Source organism: Psammomys obesus, unplaced genomic scaffold (genome assembly GCF_907164565.1).
Source record: "Psammomys obesus unplaced genomic scaffold, mPsaObe1.curated_primary_1811, whole genome shotgun sequence".
In the NCBI taxonomy this organism is placed as follows: domain Eukaryota; kingdom Metazoa; phylum Chordata; class Mammalia; order Rodentia; family Muridae; genus Psammomys; species Psammomys obesus.
Window position 1 is genome coordinate 12,565,603 of NW_026596134.1, and position 13,282 is coordinate 12,578,884.

A 13,282-nucleotide genomic window follows, 5' to 3' on the forward strand; every position below is an offset into this window, starting at 1 on the left:
TATATATATATATATATATATATATATATATATATATATATATATATCATGTAATGTGTGTTTCTGTTGCTGAAAGCATTTTACATAAAAATATGTCTAATGGCTGTTGCATGCTTGAAGTCACAGCAGTGGTGTTACCTGCATTAGACTGGGCCCACCAGTGCTCCACCACCAACAGGGAAGGGCCTCAGAAGTCCCTCTCCCTGAGGAGCTGTAGACAGCTGGGTGAACAGGATCATGTTCCTCAGAGGTGTAACTCGTGGTTAAGTTGTCCTCTCTTAAGTGAGTAACCACTACCATGCACACGCAGACAGCGGCAGTCAAAGGAAAGAGGCACCAAAGGTGGGAAGGATGAGGAAACTTTGGGGGAAGAAGGGTTCAGTGGGAGGGGAAGGTGACGAGAGGATAGTGGGAGAAGATGCTCAGAGCATGTGTATATATGTGTATGTACATATCTATCGTACATATAGATGTATATATTAAACCATGAAAGGCTAAAGAGAAATGTAAATGTCTAGCTTAATTTTGGTTAGACGTTTATAAAAATACCTAAAGCACATCCTCCCTTTGACAGAAGATGGTAGTACTCTCTGTCTCACAGCTCTGGTGAGCATTTCATCTGAGGAAGGGTGTAATGTGCAGTGGTCACTGTCGTTGTCACAGGACCTTGTGTTGGAGCTTGCTTTTGGCTATCGGGGCAGAGACTGCAGGAACAATGTGCATTACCTAAATGATGGTGAGGATATAATCTATCACACTGCCTCCATTGGAATTCTGCACAATGTTGCTACAGGTAGGATATCTTCATTCGCTGCATTCTTTTCAATTTAGAAGTTTTTACTTAGCAGCTTAAAATTATTTGTTAAAACTGCAAATAGTATTTTTACTTAATTTATTTAAATTGGGGGGTTGTTTTTGTTTTTTTCAAGACAGGGTCTCACTATGTAGCTCTGGAATTTTTCCTGTTTTTTTTTTTTGTTTTGTTTTGTTTTGTTTTGTTTTTGAGATAGGTTTTACTATGTAGCTGTGGCCGGCCTGGAAGGTCTATGAAGACTAGGCTGGCTTCTACCTCAAACTCACAGACATCTGCCTGTCTCCTCTGGGGTTGGAAGCATGTACCACAACATCAAACTTCAAATAGTATTTTTTTAAAAAATGAAAGATTTATATGTTCTGAAGGGAAACCAGAATCTCAAATACTATTTTAGATGTATTAGAGAAATAATTTGAAATTTAAAGATGTTTTATATTATAGTTGTTTCTGTCTGTTCTGAGATAAAATTATTATTTAGTCCAGGTTAGAGCTATTTGGTAACCCAGGCTAGACTCACTAACCATCCTTATGCCTAGCTTCCTCAGTCCTGTGCCACTGTGCCCCGCCCCCTGCCAATATTTTAGTCTTAAGAGAGTGTGACCGAACAGAAGAGGATTTCAAATGCTAAGTCTGTATTAGGTCCCTGTTAGAAGTGAGCGCTCACTGTGTTAAAAGCATGTGTTATAATAAAAAGTGGAGCTATCATTAAGGTTCTCTTCTCTAAAGAAAGGGAACAAAAAGAAGATTATTCTCTTTTCCAACACCCTCATCACCCCAATAGATAGATAGTCTGGCATAATTATCATTGAAAGTGGCAGAGAGTAGCTTGTTGGACAAGTTGTAACTGAGGTAGAAGGAAATGGAGGTGATTTTTCTGAGGCTGTGGAAAGCTAAGTAAGGAAGCTAAGAAGGCTGCTTGCCTGTGCTCTACTGAGGATCCCTTGTTTGAGAAGGTGAGAAAATATTTGTTGATGTTTACTTGATCAGTTTGATGAAGATCAAATGAAGTTCTCTTATGATATGTAATTATAAACTTCATAAAGCCTATAGTTGGAAGCAACACAGATGTCAGTTCAGACACTTCTGGTTTCCCCGTGATGGTTTCCCTCTGGGTGGATACAGAGCAGAGAGATGTGGGAATCAGAATCCTCTATCCCTGGACATTGCCAACCGTGATATGATCTTTATGTTTTGGCTTCCTAAAGAAAAGAATTGATAAGATCATAATAAATCAAAAGCAGTTTTCCATTTTATATTTTGGGCTTTTAAAAAATACTAAGAAAATCCTTTCTAATTAAGGTTTTCTGTATCATTTGGGAGAATGGATAAAAGTAAAATAGGACAACCAAGAAGGAAATAAATGTGCAGACATGTGACTAACTCATATTTTTTCTTGTAATTCTTGGGTTTTTGATTTGTAATGAATTTGAGAGAGAGATAGGAGAGAGGAGGCCCTACTTTGTTTTTTTGTGTTTCTCTTTACATTGGAGATACATTGAAATGGTCAGAGTCTAAGAAGTCTCTGCTAGCTTGTATTCCCATAGACCCCTAGCCCAGAAAAATACAAAACATGATCTAACTTGAGAAGATGTAGTTGCTTGTTTTTATTTTGTTGGACACAAGTCCTTATGTTGCTCAGTCAGGCCTGGAACTTCGTGTGGCCCAGGCTGTCCTCCTCTTTCCATCTGTGGAGAGCCCCAGGCTGGCCTCAGATGCAGAGAGATTCCACTGCCTCTGTGGGCTTGCAGGTGTGCACTGACATACACATGGTCCTTGAGAAAGTGTAAGTAACACAGGTGTATGAGTGTAACTGTTGAGGTTGTGGAGAAGCTGCTGTGCATGGAACTCTATAACCCACATCCAGCCTGCGGTCTTGACTTTATTTTTATTTACAGTCTTGTTATCTTCATAGACTTATGTTAGAGCCTTCAAAGGGTTTCTCCACTGTCAGTACTGCTAGATGAACCATATTAGCTTTCTGGTCAAAAAACACTGTTCTCAAGATAAATGTGAAATATGAATAAACATTGCCCAAATCAATAAATGAAAAGACTACTTTTGTTTTCTCTGTGGCTCTAGTAAATCTTCTTTACAAAACAAAAAGAGAAGATTGTAGGTGAAGATTCAAAATCTTCCATAATTCTAGAACCTGCTTGTCTTTCCATCCATATTGCTGGCTTCCATGATGACATTTTGTTCTGAGAAACTATGTTTATGCACTGTCAGGTACATCTCCAGCCTTTGTTCATCAGTCTCCTGTGGTATTTGGTATCTTCAGCTTGTCTGTGGTTTTTCCTTTTAAGGGCTTTATAGCTTTAAGATTAATAATTCATTGTCATTCCTTTTGATAGTAATCACATGGTAAATGCTCAAGATATATTTTGAATAAACAAATAAATTAGTTTATTGTGCTAAGTAAGTGCATTTGGCTGTTGCATCTTAAAGTTTTCAAAGTTAATTCTCAAATTCTTTTTTATAGGGACCCAGAGTTTTTATCAGGAACATAATGATGATATTTTGTGCCTCACTGTAAATCAGCACCCCAAATTTATCAACATAGTGGCAACTGGCCAAGTAGGTATGTTTCTATATTTCAAAAAGAAATAGTTTGAAACATTTATTCTAATAATTTGTTCTAATAATTTCAATACCCTAGGAAAAGATTATGTGTATTAAATTGTGTATTACTCAGGATGCATCTATACACATGAAACCTAGCCTGATTATCTTATGCTTATTGCCAGGTAACTTTCTATTCCTTAACTATGGCTATCAGAGTTTGCTCAGGCTATTCAAAATATAAACTATCGTATAAATAGTTGGCCTTTAGGTTTAACAAGAATTTCTGGTCAGCCGAATAGTTACATACAATAGTATAACACTCAGAGGAAGGATTAAAAAAAAAGGTGAGCCAAGAAATTAACTAGACCAATGGGGACAGAACCATTGTTCTGTTCTGAAAGGGAAAGTTAGGCTGGGTGGGAGATAGTGATGGTCTGTTTCATGTTAGCAATCCCTTTGCATTTTAAGGTGTTTGTTTGGTGTTAGTATTGATGAGACTCACTGATGATTTGACGGTACCTGTGCTTTATTTTTAACTTCTGTCAAAAACTTCAGGGTTCCTGACTCTGAGTAGGAGAGCAGGTGTTTTAGACTGACAGTCAAAGATTACCGTATTACATTACAGATATGGCTGGTCGAGCATACTTTTCAACATTATTGAAATTAGCATGTTTGTTGGGTCTCAGTGAGTCACAGTTGCTGCACTCACTTCACTCGCTTTCCCCGGATCTTAAGATCTTAATCATCCATGCAAATACTAAGTTGGTTAGTCAGGAATTTGTTCTTCTCTGGGTTGTCTGTATCTATAGCTGTGCCACATGGAACCCTTGTATTTTCCCTTCTGTAAATTTTTCTTTAAAAAAAAATAGTTTTTAAAGTCAACCTACAATGTGGTAGATTTTTGTTATGGGATTGTCATGTATATGTATCATTATACATTTTTCTTTATTGATGTGTGTGTGTGTGTGTGTGTGTGTGTGTGTGTGTGTGTGTGTGTGTATGCGCACATGAAGAAGCCAGAAGAGTGTTCTCGTACTCTGTTACCAGTTTGCATCTGTTTCTTTGAGGAAGGGTCTTTCTCTGAACCTAGGATCCTCCTGCATATTATTTCTAAAAGTCTTTCCCAGGGAGAGTCATAAACAACATTTGTTCCTCCTCTTAAGGTTCCATTCCGCCAAAGTTCACCCTGGGGAACCCACTCTTGGAATTATTTACAGAGCATGGGCGATGGGTTTTCTACAGGCCCTTTGGAGCCACCCCTGACAGTCTTTATCCATCAGGGATGATGGCTTTCCTAAAGCTGTGTAGATGGAACCCCAACCCCTAGTCTCCCTCAGCCTGGATATGTAGCCCCTCCATGAGGCCATGAGCAGTTAGGGGCCAGCCGCACACAGTGCACGTGGAGTGGCTGGACACTCAGGTGAGGTCTCATGGCCTTCCTTTCTCTCCTGTGAGGGGTGCAAGCAACCGTTGTGCCTAGCCGCAAAGGTGTTGCCCAAGTGGGCACAGCTGAATGCTCCAATAGGGCAGGGGTTTGTCTTGTTTTGTTTTGGCTAAGAGGATAGGGTAGCACAGTACAACATGTGGAAAATCTTTAGTTATGATGAAGAGCCCCTTTGCTTTTTGGGTTATTTAATAACCTTTGCTGCCATGTTCCTCAGACCTAATCCTTTTCTGCAGGCACAGTTACATCAAACTTCCAAAGTGTAATTAGCAATGCATTTTATAAACCTGTTATTATTATTATGTTTTATAAGTTTACTATTATTATTCATACTATTTATAGATAACTTTTTTACTTATTCTTTATTATAGGTGATTCAGCAGACATGTCAGGTAAGGAAATTGAATACTTTCTGTTTTAGTTATATAATGGTACACGCAAATATCATATTTCTCCCCGTAAGTCCAAGCATCTTACTGTTCTGCATATAGCTTCTAGAATATTAATGACAAATAACATTTTAAAATCTTTAATAATAATAGTTTTTTTTAAAAAAAAATGGTTTGGGGACTGGGAAGATAGCTGAGTCAGTAAAACACTTGCCTCACAAGCATGAGTACCTGAGTTCAAGAACCCACGTGAGAATACCAGGCATGGGGGTGTACACACACTTAAATCTCAGCAGCAGGATGGTCCCTGGGGATTGCTCATCAGACAGCACAGCCTAATGGCGAGCTCCAGTCTCAGAACTAAGGTGGGCAGTACCGGCATGAGTGAGGCCTCCACACACAGTGCACATGCATGCACCTGCCCACACACACAAACGCGCATATGTGCTCATAAGTGCTTGGACCTCTCAAGTTTGCCTGGAACTGTCAGGAAGAGTTTTCTTACATCACATTATGGAGTCATCACACAGATTGTTCATGGTGGTCACTAACTTGCTAACATCATCTAGCTAGTACAAAAGTTATTAACTTATAAGCTATTTCTGTTGTTGAACATTTATCAACAAATCATTTAAAAGTTTAAAAGTAATTTTTTGATTAATTTGACTATGGTTTTATAAACTTAAGAAAGCAATTAAATTAATAATATGTTTTTGTATGTCCATTGTTTTACATATGTAACAACATATGTAATAAAAGCGTATAATAACTAGGCTTTTTTAAAACTATCTTCATTTTGTAATATAATAAGTATTAGCAAATTAGTAAGAAAATATTCTCCAGAGGTTTCTGTTTTATGCTTTTCGCTAGAGTGCAGTATGATAGCGTACTTTGACTAGTCCACTGCTAATCTGTTCAACACAGTAAGCTAGGTGTTGTTTCCTTGGTGACTCTTAAGAGTAGGAATTAGCAAATTGCTCCCCTTGGGGCAAATCTAGTTCAGCACTTGCTTTGTGTAGCAGATGAGCTAAAGATAGTTGGTTTTATACTACAATCCACAGACCTAAAGAAGCTAAATAACAAGGAGGACCCTAGGGAGGATGCTTAATTCTCATTCAGGAGGGCAAATAGAATAGACACCAGAAGTGGCTAAAAAGGGGGAATAAGATGGAGCCTTACCATAGATATTCTCTGAAAGACTCGACCCAGCAGGAGATCAAAGCAGATGCTGAAACTCACAGCCAAACTTTGGGCAGAGAGCAGGAAGTCTTATGGAAGAGTCGGGGGATAAAAGAACATGGAGGGGATAGGAACCCCACAAGGAGAACAACAGAGGCAACAAATCTGGGGCCACGGGGACCTGCAGAGACTGATGCACCAACCAAGGACCATGCATGGAGAGGACCTAAACCCCCTGCTCAGATGTAGCAAATAGGTAGCTCAGTCTCCATGTGTGTGCCCTAGTAAGAGGGAGCAGGGACTGTCTGTGACATGGACTTTGTTTCCCCTAATGAGGCAACATGGACTCTGACATGCACTCTTTGATTACTTCCTCCTGACAGAGTGGTCTTGCTAGGACAAAGAGGAAGAGGATGTAGGTAGTCCTGATGAGATTTGATATGTTGGGGTCAGATGGAAGGGAAGGGGGGCTCTCTTTTTCTGAGGACTGGGGGAGGGGGAAAGAGTGAGTGGGGGACCAAGAGGAGAGAGAGGGAGAGGGCTACAATTGGGATGTAAAATGAATAAATTGTAAAAAATGAATTAAAAAAAGATTGTTGGTTTTTTCTTTTTTTCTTTTTCTTATTTAAACCAATTTGGATAGTTGAGGAAAAAAAATCAGAAAACTCATGATAACAAAAATTACATGGAATTTAAATTTCTGTGTTCATAAATAAAACGTTATTGAGCACAGCCATGCTTTGCTATACGTCACCTACAGTAGCTTTGGGTTGAATGTATGTAGTTTCCATATAGCTTCTATGAAGATTGAAAAATGTACAATGTGTTTTTCCACTCCAGAGCCTTACTTGTACTAAGCTTGTGGTTTCTCACTGACCATCTCTAGCACTCAAACATACATCTTGTTTTGACAAGCTGTTTAATATTATTGCCTGGTTTCTTTATCTAAATTCTCTTTTCTGAAAAGTGCCATTTATAATACATCCTGAAGGATTCTGTATTTTTCCCTTTCTTTTCTTTCCTGTCTTTTTTATTTTTATTTTTTTAAATTTAGCTGCAGTTTTGAGCTATTATAAATACGTCCCTCATAAGTACACATTTCCATGTTTCCAAGGTTGGTTTATGCCAGATTTAGAAGTGGAAACTTGGAGATGGTTGTAACACTTGGATTTTTATCTTTGTTCAGCTACAGCCCCCTCTGTCCACATCTGGGATGCAGTGAACAAGCAGACGTTGTCTATACTAAGATGTTCCCATTCAAAGGGCGTCTGTTCTGTCAGCTTCAGTGCTACTGGAAAGCTGCTGCTGTCTGTAGGGCTAGACCCAGAGCACACTATTACTATCTGGAGATGGCAGGAAGGTAGGACCCTTTTCATTTGTGTAATTAAAAACAAGAATACTAGACGATATGAATGCTCTCTTTTAATATTTGATGTTAGGTTAGTGATTGGAATCATGTCTCATTACAGGCCTACAAAACACTTAGCACATGGTTGGCTCCATTTAGAAAGCCTGGTTGCCATAATCTCACAAGCATGAAACAATGATACCACAGTTAGTGTTAAAAAAGATGCACAATGATTTCCTTTCAGTACGAAACTATGTGTGTTTGCTAATGATTTGGTTAGTTCTGAGGTATTTAATATGAAATGAAGATTGTCAGCCATGGAGCTACTTGCCTGTAATCTCAGCACTCAGGATGAGGCAAGAGGATTGCTATGAGTTTGAAGCCAGCCTCGGCTACATATCAAATTCAAGGCAAACCTACAATATATAATTGTGACCCTGTCTCAAAAAAAAAAAAGTGTATTGAGATCCAACCCAGAGTAGATGCCCACACACATACAGAAATACACAGCCCCACACACATAAACACATACACACGCACATACATGCACATATACATACACACCCATGCACACACACAGGTACACACAGGGCACATACTACACAGATGACCTGCACTACATACATCTCTTAGCCCAAGAGAAGATACACATGCACATTCCATTTTGAGACAGGATCTTACTCTGTAGTCCTGTTGGCTTGGAATTCACTGCATAAATGCTCGGTGGCTTCAGAGTCACAGAAGTCCACCTGCCTCTACCTCCTGAGAGTGCTAGGACTGAGAATGGAGCCCAACAGAATAAATTTCCTAACACACTCTAGACAGAACACTTAATTTCTATAACGAGAAAGTAATGGTGCTACACAAAAAAGGCTCTTAAATGGCCTCTGAATTGTCACAAGGTAGCCCATGAATAGGAGTCACTTGTGAAGATGTGTGTACCCAGTGATTATAGGTCGTGTGATTGTTGAGTTCCAGAGCAAGGGTCAGGGCCTTCTTTTAAGCATTTGTGTTGGGATTTTTGTTTTGTTTTAAGCTATGTAATTTGAGGACACTGTTCAGTCTTGTGAATTAGCTTGGTTCTTGTATAATCTGGAACATTTTATTGTATCTTCTGTATTAGGGGCCAGAATTGCCAGTAAAGCTGGACACAACCAACGGATTTTTGTAGCAGAATTTCGACCAGACTCAGATACCCAGTTTGTCTCTGTGGGGATGAAGCACGTGAAGTTCTGGACCCTGGCAGGAAGGGCTCTTCTCAGCAAAAAGGGGCTTCTGAGCACTCTGGAAGATGCCCGGATGCAGACGATGCTTGCTGTTGCATTTGGTGCAGTATGTCCGTTAAAGTGCTGTGTGGTGCTGTGATCTTGAAGTTGTCATGTCGTATATTCATCAACAGCATTAATATTGACTGGGAACTGTAACCCAACAGTCAGTGCAAGCCCTGGCCAAGAATATAAGTCATCTTTTGAAAGTCCAGTCTTTTTAAACATTAAGGACTGGCAAGAAAGTGAATGAGATCATTATTGTAAAACATTTGCATCCTTGGATCCTTACTGTTCCCCAAGGCTTCATTGGTCGTGCGCTTGCCGCCCTCTGCACTCTCAGTCTCCCAGTGCTTCTCACACACCTCACATGCGCTAGAGTAAAAGAAAGGGAAATCGAGAAATCATCCTCAGGTGACTTCAGGGCAGACTTGGGTTTAGTGTTTTTTTTGCTTTCTGTCATAGAACCCTTGTTCACCTCCTAGTTGGAAGTGCTCTGGGCCAATATGTCTTTCAGGGGAGCAGGGAGTTGAGAGCAGAGAACACAGTCCCTGCGCTTGGTGGGGTACTCAAACACCTCACTGTGGCCTGTAGTTTATACTCACATCTGTCCTTTAACCCTGCCCTGGTGAGGCTTTCTGAATTTTTTAGTTCCAAGAAAGCTAAGTAATTTTTAAAAACATATGTGGGTATTATATATTTTAAGAAAGAAAGTTAAAACACCCTTATTTTGAAAAGAACTAACAATATCAAAATGACAATAACCTCTTGTGTATTTTTAGTACAAGAGCTGTCACTTGTTTCCAAAGCAAAACCCGGGTTGGAATGTGACGACCCCAGCACTTGATTTGCCAATGCAGATGAACTTCATTCATAAAGCGACCTTGTAGCCAAGTGTCATTCTTGGTAAAGGAAGAGAGAGAGAGAGAGAGAGAGAGAGAGAGAGAGAGAAGGAAGGAGGGAAGGAAGGAAGGAAGGAAGGAAGGGAGGAAAGAAGGAAGGAAGGAAGGAAGGAAGGAAGGAAGGAAGGAAGGAAGGAAGGAAAGGAGGAAGGAAGGAAGGAAGGAAGGAAGGAAGGAAGGAAGGAAGGAAGGAAGGGAGGAAGGAAGGGAGGAAGGAAAGAAGGAAGGAAGGAAAGAAGGAAGGAAAGGAGGAAGGAAAGAAGGAAGGAAGGAAAGAAGGCAAATGTAACAACAAATACAGGAGAAAAAGGAGCTTTTTTATATGTGAAGCAGTGTGAACAGAATATTTTCTTACAAGGTAGGCTTATGTTCAGTATCAGCATTTTTCAAATGCTATAACTATACATGAAAACAAACAAACCACATACATACTCATGTGATGCTTCTGTGTGAGGGGCTGGGAAAGGGCAAAGGAGGAAGAATGCTGGTGTTCACAGCTGAAGCAAGCTCCAACTGCAGATTCACCAAGTAGTGTCTTTCCTAGATCTGTAGGAGCTAGTGAGATCTCTCTGTCTTTGCTGTAGATAACAGACTTACTTTCTGTGACAAAAATCCTTAAGTTATTTTCATCCCTATTCCTGACTGCACCTTGCTTTAATCCTAGTGTTTAGTGACCTTTGAATTAGTTATTAGCCAAAGGCACTGATCCAAAGAACAATGTAAGCAAGAATGATAGTATTTTAGGAGAGATTGGCCAAGGCTAATCCTGCTAGTCCAGGACAGACTTGGGAAAGGAAACAGCCGAAAGGGAGCTCAGCTCATTTCAGCCTCTGCCCTGGGCCAGCGCCTCCCACACTATGCATGTGCTTCATCAAAGCAGGCCAACTAGCATTCCACTCGCGTAGAGGATGACATCTGTTCCGCCTCTCTTTGAACTTTTGATGAGTTTGTCTCCCCCCTCCCCACTCCTTTTCAGAATAACTTGACGTTTACAGGTACCATCAGTGGTGATGTCTATGTGTGGAAAGAGCACGTATTGTGTAGAGTGGTGGCTAGAGCGCATAATGGGCCTGTGTTTGCCATGTATACCACCCTGCGAGATGGACTGATTGTGACTGGTGGCAAGGAAAGGCCGTGAGTCCTACTTCTTGTCCTCACTGACTGTTTATACATTTGTTATCTACCCAAGGCTTCCGGTTAGGTATTCTAGCCCTTTTCTTTTAGGCTGCACAGGTTAAACTACTCATGTGCTTCTCCTTCATTGCTGTTTATGTTTGGTTCTTTGGATTCTCTAACTTATCTTCATTCACTTTTTGGCAGTTTATTTTCCTGTATCTTTTACATTTGTTTTGTGTGTAGGGGTGGAGGAAGGTATGTATCCCAGCAAAGGTATAGAAATCTGAGGACAGTTTGTGGGAATGGGCTCTCTCCCTCCACTGTGCCATTTGCAGGGGTCAGACTCAGGTCATTAAGGCTTAGAGTACCCTTATCCACTGTGCCATCTTGCCATCCTACTTTTGGACATTTTAGATATACCTGAACTGCTGCCGGAGTGCTACTTGTCTGGGACAGGCATAGGCAATTGTCCTTCTGATCAAGAATGGTGTCCCAAATCCCCGTGTACTTGTATCAGTATTGCTGACAGGACATGAAGGGAACCTTTACTATAGAACCAAGGTTGCATCTTCATCCCTGCTGTCTCGCTGTAGAGCTCCCGTAGCTAAATGAAAAAGGAGTGAATGGGTGCTAGAGACAGCCTTGTGAAATCACTCTTACAAGACCTCAAAGAAAACTGTGAGGAGAGACCTTTGTCTGAGTCCCTTTCAAATCTCCAGACATAATACATAAAATACTGACATTTATTTTTGGGCTGAGGTGAGGGCTCGCTGAGTAAAAGTGCTTGCTCTATGCACCTGAGGACCTGAGGACCAATCCCAGGACCCACATTGAAGCTGGAATAGCCAGACCAAGTACCATAAGCATTTGTAATTCCAGCACTCTCCCACGGGAGAAGCTCAGCCAGCTTGTTTGGATCAGCTGCAAAGAAAGTCTGTCTGAAACATGGTGAAAAGGCAAGGACTGACACCTGGTGGAGGTGCAGGGAGCCTGCAACCATGTACATCCATGCACAGGAACACACACAACATAAAAATTAAAAAAAAAAAAAAAAGTAGGCTTGGGGGTTTGGAGAGACAGCTCAGCGGTTATTAGTATGCACTGCCCTTGCATAGGACCTGAGTTCAGTTCCTAGCACGCAGGTTGGTCCTGTAACTCCAGTTTCAAAGGATTCAGTGCCCTCTTGTGGACTCTGAGGGTATTTACACTCATACATGCACAGACTCCCCCACCCACCCAACAGACATGTATGCACATAATTTAAAGACATTTTAAAAATCAAATTAAGGCTAGGTTGGTGCTCCACACCTTTAATCCCAGCATCTGGGAAGCAGTTGTAAACGGGTCTCTTTGAGTTCGAGGCCTGCCTGTTGCATCGTTTCCACAGCTATGAGTGAGATTGCCTCAAACCCTGTGCTCCTTCCCTTAAAGATAAAAACCATTTGCCACCAGTGTTACCAGCTGCAAACTAAAAAGTGACACAGTAACTGAGAAGTGCACTTCTTTCACTGCAGAGTGGAACCCACAGTTATCAACTGAGCACAAGTGGCCAGGCTGATTCTTTCATGGGAAGGTGTGTTCTCCCTAATGCAAGCAGAATGAAGGAATTACTTTCAGTTCTTTCAAGAGAACATCGCTAAGTGGCTCTATTTTACCTTTGTATATTATCCAAATACTTTGCATGTCCCACACCACCTCATTTTGCACCCCTTTACTTTCTAACAGCCGGCTTCACAGTTTCAGCAGGTATTTTAATAATTGTAGAAATGGACTGCCCTTTTGGCCCTTAGAAGTAAATTTTACAGCATTGCAAATATAATCCTCTTTCTTGCTTCGCATTTCAGTTCTTTCTGATGTTAAAAATGATTGTGTGGAACTGCTGTGATGGCTTAGGTTAAGACATTTACCATGCATACCTGGGGATAAGCTTAATCCCCAGGAAAAGGTGGAAGGGGGCAACAGATTCCAGAGTTGTCCTCTGACCTCTATGTGCACACCATGGTATGTGCACACACATAACTGTTAAAAACAAAAAATACTGTTTTGTGCATTTTCTTAGTGGAGAGCTATTATGAGAAATTCATTGTAATGTATGATGGACTACATTATGCTTGTAAATTAAATAAAATTATGCTTGTGTCAGAAGAAAACGAATATTTTACAAAATAAAATTTACTGATTTGAGTATATTTGACTAAGATATAGTATGTATCCTTAAATTGCCTGAAAATTTAGAATACTAGAAGTTATGAATATGGTGCTT

General features: G+C 40.4%; 1 protein-coding gene across 1 annotated transcript in view; it reads left to right on the forward strand.

Moving 5' to 3' along the window:
* Eml5 (EMAP like 5) overlaps positions 1–13,282 on the forward strand; it is a 106,493-nt gene that overhangs the window by 86,021 nt on the left and 7,190 nt on the right. Inside the window, exons 31-36 of the mRNA XM_055593195.1 lie at positions 664–793; positions 3,294–3,392; positions 5,192–5,212; positions 7,575–7,748; positions 8,860–9,068; positions 10,880–11,037. Coding sequence (XP_055449170.1) covers positions 664–793; positions 3,294–3,392; positions 5,192–5,212; positions 7,575–7,748; positions 8,860–9,068; positions 10,880–11,037 — 791 coding nt within the window. The remainder of the gene's footprint in view (positions 1–663; positions 794–3,293; positions 3,393–5,191; positions 5,213–7,574; positions 7,749–8,859; positions 9,069–10,879; positions 11,038–13,282) is intronic.